This window comes from Maylandia zebra, linkage group LG19 (assembly GCF_041146795.1).
Source record: "Maylandia zebra isolate NMK-2024a linkage group LG19, Mzebra_GT3a, whole genome shotgun sequence".
NCBI lineage: Eukaryota > Metazoa > Chordata > Actinopteri > Cichliformes > Cichlidae > Maylandia > Maylandia zebra.
Genome location: NC_135185.1, coordinates 26,055,111 through 26,068,094, shown reverse-complemented (window position 1 = coordinate 26,068,094; position 12,984 = coordinate 26,055,111). Strand labels below are relative to the sequence as shown.

At 40.7% G+C, this 12,984-nt stretch overlaps 1 protein-coding gene across 1 annotated transcript; it reads left to right on the top strand.

Annotated features, from left to right (window-relative positions):
• Positions 1-9,841: 9,841 nt before the first annotated feature.
• dio3a (iodothyronine deiodinase 3a) lies at positions 9,842-11,223 on the top strand. Its single transcript, XM_012921768.3, has one exon. The coding sequence runs from the start codon at positions 9,901-9,903 to the stop codon at positions 10,684-10,686; it is 786 nt and encodes a 261-aa protein (XP_012777222.1). The 5' UTR covers positions 9,842-9,900; the 3' UTR covers positions 10,687-11,223.
• Positions 11,224-12,984: the final 1,761 nt, after the last annotated feature.

Genomic DNA, 12,984 nt, shown 5'->3' with positions numbered 1-12,984 from the left:
GCTGGCTCCTTTCGATGTGGAGGAGCAGCGGCTCTACTCTGAGCCCCTCCCGGATGGCCGAACTTCTCACCCTATCTCTAAGGGAGAGGCCAGCCACCCTTCGGAGGAAGCTCATTTCTGCCGCTTGTATCCGCGATCTCGTTCTTTCGGTCACTACCCACAGCTCGTGGCCATAGGTGAGGGTAGGGACGTAGATCGACTGGTAAATTGAGAGCTTCGCTTTTACACTCAGCTCCCTCTTCACCACAACGGACCGGTGCAGCGTCCGCATCACTGCAGCTGCAACCCCAATCCGTCTGTCGATCTCCAGCTCCCTTCTCCCATCACTCGCGAACAAGACCCCGAGATACTTGAACTCCTCCACTTGGGGCAGGAACTCATCCCCGACCCGGAGTGGGCACTCCACCCTTTTCCGGCTGAGAACCATGGCCTCAGATTTGGAGGTGCTGATCCTCATTCCCGCTGCTTCACACTCGGCTGCGAACCGTTCCAGTGCGAGCTGGAGGCCCTTAAAGGTGAAATGTGGAGGGAAAATCAAAAGTAGCTAAAAATGGCCAATTATACTCTGGACCCCAGAGGGTTAAACTTTTTTTTAAAGTAACGCAATAGTTACTTTTAAAGTAATTAATTACTTTTAGAATCTTGTAACTCAGTTACTAACTCAGTTACTTTTTTGAAGAAGTAACTAGTAACTGTAATTAATTACTTTTTCAAAGTAACTTGCCCAACACTGCATTTAACTGACTAAAATTAACTTGTTTCACACTGAGGGAGAAATCTGTGAAATAATAGTTATAATAGTGATTTAAACATGACTACCTTTAAAAGAGGGAGGAATTGTTGGTGCAGGGATTTCATGCATACGAAGAGATTAGTGAGTTTGTGGCTTGAGCTATAAAATCAAAAGTTGAACGTCTCCTAAAGTCTACAGAAAACTGATCCTGATTTGATCGAGATGAGTGAGAAAATGAAAGACTTATATTTCAGATTCAACTGGATCATTAAATGACAGAATTTTAACTACTAAAAATAATGTAGGAAAAGCAATTTGACTGTTTTTCACAAAACAGGATAATGTTGAGTAAACAATTTGAAACTGTTTAAATTACCTGGGGGGGGGGGGGGATAATTAAGTAAATAGGTAAAACCTCCATGAACAATCACGTTTCACAGGTCATCCCAGTTAATGTCTGCGCCTCAGTTTGTTAACCTAGTCTGCCCTCAGCTTGCCTGAAAATCAGTGTTTTGCTTCACCTTCCTGTCCAGCATCACAAATGCTGCCAGTTGATGTTTGTCCCACTGCTTTAGCGGTATCCCGCAGAGACAACTCAGGGCAGAAAACACATCCTATTAAACACTGTTGAGTGCACAATGACCTTATGAGGACAGCAGTGCTTTAATTCTCCAGGGATTTGGTTTTTGGTAAACACATAAACCTCGCATTAACCTTTTCCACTCTTCAAAAGCAGCTAATTCTGGCTTATTTAAAACTGAAAGGACACATCGTTTGTGGATGGAAAACCAGGATTCAACATTCTTTCCCAAACTGTGAAAACTGAGTCACACTAAATGCTTTGTACTGCACCAAAATGTCGTACATGGCTGATTTTCAAAAAAAGAAACATCTGATCCCATTTCATCAAAAATAACAATTCATAAATGGACCAACATCACACAAGAGAACATAAAGAAAATTGTTTACAGCAGCTGTGAGTGCGCCTCAGGGGGCGAGAGACATCGAGACAGAGAAAGACAGACAGAGAGAGAGAGCGGGAGTGTATGTCAGAGGTTTTCTCACTCACCCTGTCTTGCCACCATCTGTCCTGAGGACTGGCATCAGTGTTACAGTGCACAGAAGGGAACTCACTAATAAGCTCAAACAGCAGTGAAAGAAGCCACATGAGGACATCGTGCGACATGCACACCATCATCATTACTTGGAGAGTGCAAATAAGGCCAGGGAACACTAAAGACTCTAGCCTGTGTGGAGACCTGCCAGAAACCCCTCAGACTACAGATAAAATATCTGTGAGAAACAAGCAAAGTTGCTCTCAAGGTTTTTTGTAAATAGCTTTGAAAGTATATTAACACACAGTAAAAGGATTTTGCTACAAATGAAAAGTAAATTGTAATAAAACCTTTGTTAAGTAGGTCAATCAGAAGCACTTTTTTCACCCCTCCCCCCAAGACATATTAAAGAAGATACACATACATTTAGGCTTACTTTTTAAATGTTGTGCTGAAAGCGGACTGTTACGAGGATATGAAAATAAGTGTAGACTTGTGATGCTGCAACACAGACGGGCAGAGGTAGTGACGTAAACTGGCCAAATCTAGGCCAAGTATAGACTCATTCAACTGCAGCTGCAACTGCAGAACTACGCGAGCTGCACATGAAAAGAAAATGAAATTGGCTTTAAAATTGCAGGACTGCACCATTCAGACGTGCATCATCTATTGGTGGAGAAAGAGAAAGTTCCTGCACTTCTGGCACTTGTGCCACCTGCAGGCAGTGCGCGTTACGGTGTGTTCAGACAAGCACGGAGCGCGTTTTCACCTTGTTTCAGTCGAGAAGATTTGCATGCTGAACGCGCCATGCAGTCTGGCCATTTTTGCCCTGAGCAGTAAATGTACGAAATGTAAATGACTGTATGTCTAGAGTGTGTTCAGCACAGGCTCCGACACTGCTGTTCTTTCTGCTGTTTTGCTTCTTTATTCTTTCATCTCTGGAGCTTTAACCGCCCCGCAGTGAGCAAAAAGCTGAAAAATAGTTCCAAATATTGTCTTAGCCTCAGCTCGCACCACTCAGAGCAACTATGCATCAGTAAGTTCTCACCTTTTCATTGACTTTCCACTGCATTTAAATTTACGACGTCAACACAGCAGCCCTAACGGCTCCTTCTTTTGTGCCGCTTCTTATATATTTTTGTCTTTTTTTCCTCCTCGCAGTTTAAATCCACAAGTGCAATTTCATTTGCTCAAACTAGCTGCGTCCTAATGGAGTTATTAAATCGTTTACCTGATGAAATGTTGTCCTCTATCCACAGACAATGCCCACAGCAGCTCAGATGTCAGCACTTCTCTTGAGATCTGGCGTGGAAATGCGTTGTTTTGTTTAACGCCAGACAAAGAGAGACAGAAACTAATATCAGCTAAACCATCTAAACTTCAACAGGTTGTATTTTTGAAACACTAGCACAGACCCTAAAGGTATACTGCAGAGACATCACAATGCCATCAAAGTTAAAGACTGTATAGAGTGACAGTATCGGTGACACCTTGACAGTCTCACAGAAGACGAGGATTTCAAAAACATCAAGCATTTCTTATTCTTTCAGAAAAGGTAAAAGTAGGTTTAGAAAAAAGAAAGAAAGAAAGAAAGTAAATTGTTAAAACGCTGTTTCTTCAAAGACTTCTTTTCTGGCGTGCTTAAACTGAAGGACTACTTGAATCGTCTCGTGAGCGATGTGACCAGCAAGATGAAACAGATTATTATAACACGTTGGTTCACTCCTCATTGGCTCGCCAGTTGCTGAGATACAAACAGCCCATGGGACAAGCAACAGCAGTTCATTCAAGTTGAGCGTGAACACTAGTTCTCTTTGATTTAGACGGGGTCAGGGAAGGTGAAGCAGAGGATGGGGAAGAGGTAGATTTTTTATCCTCTATTCAATTCAGTGCAATGAGAGAGAGATATCAGTGACTTGAAAGAGAAGGAGCAAGCATTGAAACTTATCATAAATCTGTTTTGTGGGTTAGTCTTTATGATATTCCATCAGTTGTGGTTTCTGGAGTTTCGCCAACTCAACAAGTAAGCAGCAGAAAAGGGCTGTTTTCCCAGATCTGCATTGTCCTCAGATGAACCTGGAGCCACTGCCAAGAATCCAGCAAAGTTTATAGGAGGTAAAAGTAAGTAGGTTAGAATACATCTCTGGTTTTCAGCAGCAAGAACAAAAGAGTAATTCCTCAAAGCAAATTTAGGCACAGTAGGTGAGCCTTTTTTCCACCAGCACACTTCTGTTTTCGCGCTGTGAGAAAGTAAAGAAGGTTTAGATAATAGAGTGTTAATACAGTTTCAGCGTGGGGAGGAAGCAAAGGGGGAAGGAGTAGGAAGGTTGGCGGAGGGAGAAAACGGCTCCGAAGTGAAAGAGCTGGAGGATTAAACGACGGCAGATATGTTAAAATGTCTCCCAAAAAAGAGAACGGCAGATTGAGGAATGGTGAGTCAGCTGCTGAATTCATTACAGTCATGTTTCTGCTTCCCAGTCTAAATGAGACGCCCAATAAAGAAGCAGCCTGTCATCACACGCATCTCTTGTAGCAGTGAAACATACCAGGCACATTATAAGCAAACGTCCCATTTATTCTCTTTAAGTCAAACATCAGGTCTGTGCAATATGAAGTCTGATCAGATGCCACTGTCCACGCATATTTGAACACTTTTAAACACATCTAACAGGATTTAATTTGTAGGTACAACACGCTATCGATAATGTTACGATTACATTAACAACGCCGATGTTTCCTGTTATTAATTTTTTGAAATGTCTGCCTTTGTTCAGGTCATTGAATTGGTTGTTTTTGCTCAGCCTATAATCAAACAAATTAAGATGCCAAAAATGTATCAGGTTATACTTGAGCTTAAGAAACATTCAGTTTTAGGTGTTAGATCAAGTGGTGTTTAATATTTAAGGAAAAAGCATGATGCAGAAAATATGTAGATACAGTAACACATACTAGTATTTCGTGAGTTTAAAATTTCCAAAGAAACAAAGTCAGATAGAAAAAGGAAAAAGGCCAAAATAAGACAGTATACCAAATGAAATAAAATTAGTCTAATACTACAGCCTGACAATAAATCCTGTATTCATAAAGGTTAAAATGTTTGATGTTAAAATATATTAAGATGGTATTTATTGTATCTTCAACATTAAAACAGCCTGTCGAATATCGTGTGGTTCCCACACATGTCTCAGAAACAACTCGGACCCATTTACGCATCAGAATGAATCCTCTGCAGGGACTCTTGCGGCATTTGGCACTGAGACATTGGCAGTGAAGCTTTTGAATTCGCAGACTGTCGAAAGGCTTCTCTGGGGTTTAGGCTCTTCTAGTGCATCCTGTAGGTGCTCAATTGATAATAATAATAAAATTTTGTGACCTGATGTGGGGTCAGGTCATGCTTCTTGCTTTTTTGTTGATTACCTCAAACCACTCTTGGGAAGTTTTAGTATTGCGGTGGGACATGTTGCTCTGCTGCTGGTGGTCCCTGCTGTCAGGGGCTGCCATTGCCTTGGGGGTGCGCATTTGATTCGCAACAATATTTAGGTGGGTGGTACCAGTAAATAACGTCCACACGGGTCCCAGGATCCAAAAATTCCCAGCTGAGTATAGCATTTACGAGATACAACGTGATGATCAATGTTATTTACTTCTGCTGTCGGTGGTTTTAATTTTGTGGCTGATTGATGAAACCTCACCATCAACACCTGCCTGAAACAGTTTGAACAAAGCTAAACATTGTAATTGTCATGATAAAGTGATGACTGACTGTGGAGTCAAAACACAGATACACAATCTTAGCAAAATGGTTTGAGGATTTCTGAAAAACTCATACGTGTCTCTGTCGGATTACATAATAACTGATATATGATCTTGAGAAAAATCCTTTTGTTAAGCTGATGAACCGCACACACACACAAAAATTGGACAGCGATATCAACTTACAGTTTCTCTTCCCTCCATCTGCTGTCTGACTCATCAGAATGACTGTGACCCACAGACAAATGACATCTTTACTTGTGTGGTTTACAGACGTCTTGCAGTCATACATGACATGGATTTACCGTAACAGGAGATTAGGGCTTAACCGATATACCATGTGATCTCTAGACCAGGAATGCTTTTGTTAAATAAGCACACCAGACCGGTAAATGGCATTTTAGTCTATAATGGCTAATATGTATGACCAGATGTTAAATCCCTGTGGAGCACAAAAAGATTTTAAACAGAACACCCTTCAAAAAGCACGGTCGGTTACTGAGTCATTAACATTGATCCCACAGATTAATGGACATGGATCTGATGAGGATATATGTACTTCCTATGTCTAATCATCTCATGTGTAATAATATCTGCTCTGCATCAGAGGGGTGAGAATCTCTGGCTTAAAATGATGTCATTCAGTTGCTTTTATTAAGGTGTAAGTTGGGTTAAAATCATTTTTCTTTGTCTGTCATTCTATAAAAAATCCCATGTGATTAGCAGCATACATACAAGAAGAAATGAAAGTTACTGCTTTCCTTCCGGAGTTGCTTAATTTGTACATTTGTTTTAGCGTTGATGCAACAAATGAAGCATTACTTCCCGTGAGAAGATATTTTTATTTTATTCCCAGTTGTCACATAACACATGCAAAATATTGCTACACCTTCACCTGGGATGCTTCAAATTACAGAGGAAATAAAACATGCACATGTCTTCTTCTTCTCGTGGTGATTCTGTTCCTACTCATACCTTATGAAATTTTAAATAAGAATTTGAAAACACATTAAACACATACATGGTACAAAACATATAGCAACTACTGTAAAGAAACTTCAGTTTTTTATTGCCAGAATGTGAAAGAAGTTTGTACAAACTTAGGAACTGATTATATTATTTGACAATGTTATGCTGCAGTGTTTCCTGATAATCAAACTAGACAGGCTCTAAAGGAAAATATGACACTTCTAAAACAATCTAACCAACTTGTATTTTCATAACCGTTAACTGTTTGCTTGTGTTTTTGACAGAAGCTACACATCTAGTGTCTGTTAACTGTCCGATGTGTCAGCTCTGCTTTAGCTTAATCCACAGGCTGTTTGGGTTTTTAAAAAAATCCATAACATGCAACATTACTCCGAGAACCTGCCTTTAGTCGTAGTATCATCCTTCCCTCTGGAAACGAGTTGGTGTCTTTTTTATATACGTGTCGCACGTGTGGCTGTTTATTTCGATGGGTGAAATCTCACTGGTGTTTTATTGTCCTTCCCCGGTGAGAATGCCACTTTATTAAAAGTCTTTTAAAAGTTTCCGATACCTCCTTTAACTTGTGTTCTTTATAATTTGTCTTTCAACTTCTAAGGCTTCTTCTAAAGGTTTATTTTTGTGAAAGTCTCTAACAGCTGTGGTGAGAAGGTTTGGAAGGATTTTGGATGTATTGTTGAAGAAATCACCCAAAGTCTTGTTCCAGTGTTTGCTTTAATGGGGTGTTTATTGATATTCCGGTATACAGCTTAGAGACACAGACAGTGGGTCTGTGCAACATGTTGTAAGGTTGATGAGATCGCGATATCTGGCAGACAGATGACAGCAACAACAGGGTGATGAAATCAAGGAGTCAAAACACTCGAGGGTAGGAAACTGTCTCCACTGCAGTGTTAAAAACGGGGATAGGTTGCAGGTTAGTAGATGATGTAGAAAAGTAGTCACATTACATTTTTCTGTGATGAAATTCAGTAATCACATTACAGTTACTGAAATTATTTATTTAATTTCCATTAGTCTTTCAACTACTTGCATGATGTGTGGATAACAAAAAGAGGGGCCCTTTCCCTGCATCGTTTTGCTACTGGCAGTGTACTTAATTCCTGTGGCGGGAGAGCATTTGCAGCATTTCACTAGTATAAATATGAACATGACTTTCAGTTATATTAAAGAAAAGGACAAAAACATGATGGCAACGTGCAAATTACACAAAGGCCAGAGACAAGTCTGCATTGCTGCTAACATGACATCAACTTTTTCCAAGCATCTGCAAAGACAATGCGCTAACACTAAGCTAGCAGCAAAGAACCTGAAGCTGAGTGCATACTGAGTTCATTCAAGCAGCCAAAGGTTGATTTTCAGCAGGTAACAAACACAGCGATCAGCAGGTGAGCTTGTAGCTTTGTAGCCTCAGTTTCTACCTGCAGCTGTTTTTTAAATTTGTTTTGTGCATGTGTGGCAGACTTCAGCTGTTTAGTGCAATGATTTGATAATCAGACAAGACGAGGTGTGAATTCCAACACCATAACTATTCATTATTTGAACCTTTATTGTCATATGAATTGAGTCTGTATAGACAAAAAAAATAGCTAACTGGCGCCTAGCTAAACTCTGGGCGGGACAGAAACCCTAAACCAAAGTCTGATGAGCACCTCTTCAGTAAAACAACATCTGTCATTGTTCTTCTTGGGAACAGGCATTGCAAAATCAGTACACTGATTAGAATAAAACCTTTGAAACAAAATAAGGCTGTAAATGTATCTTGCCTGTTCACAATGCTACACAAATGACCAGTGTAGACCTACGGCATTTTATCTTTCAGTCTGTGCATAGATTCAGTAGATAACTCCAGCATGGTCTCCCTATCTTAACATGCTATTGTTGGAAGCACATGAAGAAACTAAACACAGCCTAGCCCTAAAACGACATCAGCTGGTTGTGGAGGCCACAATCTAAGCTGTGTAAAGATTCAATAGAGTACAAATGAAGCTTAAACCATCCTTTCCTCTGTGTGGTTTTCCCCTCTTGATGGTTGCCTACCAGCTTTGCTCAACCATGTGGTCTGACAATACAACAGGATAAATGGAATATCAATGAAATTTAGAGGTGATTGGTATAAAGCATACATGGTGAGAGGGTGTTGCAGGCAAAGCAGTGAATCAGTGAGTTTAATTTTCTGTATCGATGGCATTTAATTTTTTGAGTTCAGTCAGCCATGCCCATCCGATTATCTCAGGCTCAAAAAAAGTGTATTTTCTTTTTCAGAAATGATGTCAGTGTATGTTATCTATTCAACTAAATGACTCCCCCCCCCCCCCCTAAATTGTTGTTATCTGATTATGAGTATTAAAAATTGTGATGTAGTTTAGATAGTCTGAAGTCTACTTTGAACTAGGCCATTATTGGCTGTCTGCGTTTAACAGACAGTGTGCACATGGCCTGCCTAATCTTGTTTTGTGGTACAGTCCGCCTGACAATGCCGCACAGTCTTTTTACATGTGGCAGATATTTTTGTTTTTTGTATCAGACAACTGGCACAAAAACAGTGGAGACCTCAGTCCTTACACCAGGAAAGAAAAAAATCAAAACAAAAACCAACAAGAAGAAATCAAAACAAACCAAAGGTGTTCCACATTTTTGGAGACGTCTGAGTGAGGCGAGGAGCACTGGCACCCTTTTACTCAACAAACAGATGTGTCCACTTGTGTTGTGATGGAGGACAAAAGAAAAGGATTTGGGACGCATGAAAAACAATTTTGGCTGAGAGTGATTTGAAATGTAAGACCTCACAATTCACAGCAGGAATGTGTTACTAGTTTGACTTTGTTTTTCTTCTGAGTTTAAGTTAAGAATTATGAGAAATAAAAGCTTTTTTTTTTCTTTTTAAAAAAAGTGTTTGTTTGTTTTGTTTTTTAAAAATTGTCTTTTTTGTTTTCCAGAGTCAGCCTTTTAAGCTCAGATTTTTTATGATAAAAATTTCCTCAAATGTAACTGCTCCCCCCCAATGTCACATTAATGATTTTGCATATCCTTATATTTCTCCCACAGTTGTACCTAAGACTTGCTTTTAACATCTCTTTTGATATTCTGATGATTAAAAACAAAAACAAATTATATATGAGAGACTGCCCATAACGCAGCGCTTTGGTGCACCCTATCCAGCACCGTTGGCTTTTGGCTGTGACTACAAGCTGCGGAATTGACAGAAGGTAATCCCCGCCATGTGAGGCCTCGACCCCGGTTTGGAGGCGGGGTGTGATTCATTCAAATCTGCCAGTGCTATAAAAAGAGGGGAAGTTGCAAGTAACCCAACTTCAACCCACAAGATCGTGGCATAACGCTAGACAAATCGGGTTGTTATTAGAGGTGATAATGAATACTCTTAAAACTATTAAAAATGCAATAGTTTGTTTAGTCCTGTTGCCTCGTTTTTTGGTGGCAGCTGTCATGTTTTGGCTGCTTGACTTTTTATGCATAAGAAAAAGAGTGTTCTTCAGGATGAAGGAGCAGGAGGGCGATGCCATTGATCCTCCTCTGTGCATATCGGACTCCAATCGGCTCTTCAGCCTTGAGTCCCTTAAGGCAGTCTGGCACGGACACAAACTGGACTTCCTGAAAGCAGCGCATCTTGGACAGGTAGCGCCCAACACCGAAGTTGTCCAGCTGGAGGATCAGCGGCGCAGCCGTATCCTCGACTACGCACAGGACAAGAGACCGCTTATCCTCAATTTTGGCAGCTGCACCTGACCACCGTTCATGGCACGTCTGAAGGCTTTCCAGGAGGTTGTGAGGGAGAATGCAGACATAGCAGACTCTTTAGTTGTATACATCGAGGAAGCACACCCCTCCGACGGCTGGATGAGCACCGACGCGCCATATCAGATCCCCAAACACCGGTGTCTGGAGGACAGGCTGAACGCTGCGCAGCTGATGCATCTGGAAGTGCCCGGCAGCCTGGTCGTGGTTGACAGCATGGAAAACTCCTCCAACGCTGCATACGGAGCTTATTTTGACAGACTTTATATCCTGCAGGAGGGAAAGATAGTTTACCAGGGTGGTAGAGGACCTGAGGGGTATCGGATCTCAGAGCTCAGAGACTGGCTGAATCGATATAGAGACGGGCTGGACAGATCCAATAACCAAGTTATACACGTGTAGATTAATTTTCACACTTTTAGAGCTGCTACTTAAAAATAAAACAACATATGCTGCATTTTTTCAGTATTGTAACTACCCTTAGATAGATTTTCATTAATGGTGTATTTATTTTTTCATAAGGGACTGAATTAAAGAAAGGTGCTGTATAGGGTGTCCTCCTTCCTTTAATACTGGACATCTATACATCCTCTTAGGACCCACCTACAAAAGGTTAGTTTGTTTGGACTTTGGTGCCGAACACATGCACTTTGTATATGTCTGTATACGTTCTTTTTTCTCCTCGTGGAAATGCGCCTCTATGATTTTTTTCCCCCACTCGGGACTTAGAGATGTGCGCATCACTTTGCTCACCAGTATTGTTATGAAGTTCGGTTTTTAAATGGGATAAATCCAGAGAACCGATATTGATGTTTTCCATACTAGTGAGCAGAGTGAAGATGGTTCTCTCTGCCTTGCGTGGCGCAAAAAGACTTTGTAAATGTTCCGTTTTATGGATGGCATTTTATTGTATCCAATAAATTCTTTGGTTTACTCCTTCTTTTGGCCTTTTTTGTTTATTTGTTTGTTGTAAGCACAATACTTAAAGTGGACAAGTTAAATTATTGGTGCCTGCATGCAAGCCAGGGTTATGGCATGCGCGCGCGTGTGTGTGTCTTTATATTTTGTTTTTACAATGAAGCATGCTGTGTACAGATTTAACTGCCATTCGGTCTCGTAGAAGTGAAAGACGATTGCTCATCTGAAAGATGTTTTAGATTAAATCTTTCTCAAGAGCATAACGGTAATTTTGTTTAAATTGAATCAATTTCAATATTTTTTCTCTAAAATCAGCCATTTGCTGCAAGCAAGTTTTCTCTTTGCAAAAATGGTGAAATATTGCATTTGTAATTAGTGGTCAACCACTTAAACTATACAGTTGGTTATGGTGGGATGGCTCTAGGAAAAAAAGAGAGAGAGAGAAAAAATCCATTGTTCTCCACACCCCCACCTTCCTAAACCTTTGACCTCTTACAATTAAATGAGGATCATCAGAGTTTATCCTATTATGCTAAGTGATACTTCCACCTGCAAGGGTCTAAATACACTAATGTTTTCAGGGTTAGCAAACCAACCCCACATCAGAACACAGTCCTTCAAAACGTCAGACGTCTGCAGCTAATACTGAATATCAATGCCGTGGCATCACCCGGTCTAAAAACATGCATAATGATTTGTAATGATCTAATGTGATTTAATTCAGCCATGCAGCGTAAAAAGTATAAAGCTGAAGAAAGAGCTCTTCTGATGCTTCAGACACAGGTCACAACGCAATGAAGACACAACAGTGGGCAATGGCTTGGACACAGATGACTCAGGAAACCATATAATAACTGTGACACAGCCCTTACATGGAGCAACATCTTGTCAGATGATTTGGTTCCCTGTGTCGTTATTATTCATAGTCAGCTTTGGGATACAGAGTCCTTACCTCCAGCAAGGAGTCACAACCAGGGGCACAAATCACTGTAGACACAACACAACAAGCTTTTAGAAATGTAAATGTATTGACGACACAAGGATGCTCTTTGTTGTCAAAGTGGGTTTTTTTTTTCCTTTGTCAGAAAACGGTTCTTATGAATCACTGCTTTGAAATGAATCAGAGTTTGCTCTAAATATCACTTGGTCTGTGAGATAAGTAGGTGGAGTTGATGGAAATGAAAGGAGGCTTTTGTTATGGTTCAGGAAAACTACATCGCTCTGATTTCTCTTTTATCCAACACACGGCAGTAAAACAGACTGCCGTGTGCAGTTTAAAGTATCTGGCCACCAGACCTTTTTCAGTGTCTGTGGTCCCAGGATTAGACACTCAGCAGCCAATTGACACGCTCACCCCACATTAGTCTCCCATAATAAAGAAATGTACTAAAAAAATGTTGTTGAGCATCACAAGAGCATAAATATTGCACAGATAAAATGGAACCCACCTTGGTTGACCTGACAATAGTTTATAGCAGACATCTTTTTGTTTTAGGAACTCACAAGCCCAAAACATTTGGCGCCAGAGTAACAGAGAGGAGAATTAACTCCAGCACTGTTAAAGAACATGTTGCTGGTCTGACTACAGAGGCTTACCAGTGACCCGACTTTACGGCTCATCTGGAACACATTTAACACACAAACACACAGTATTTATGCGGAGCTGACAGCTGACAGAGGGGTACCTGCCTGAGTGAAATATAACTTTCAGTGTATCCAGTGTGCACCCCTCAAAAGAGACCCCAACTGGAATGCTTTAGATTTGGATTCTTTCCATGTGTG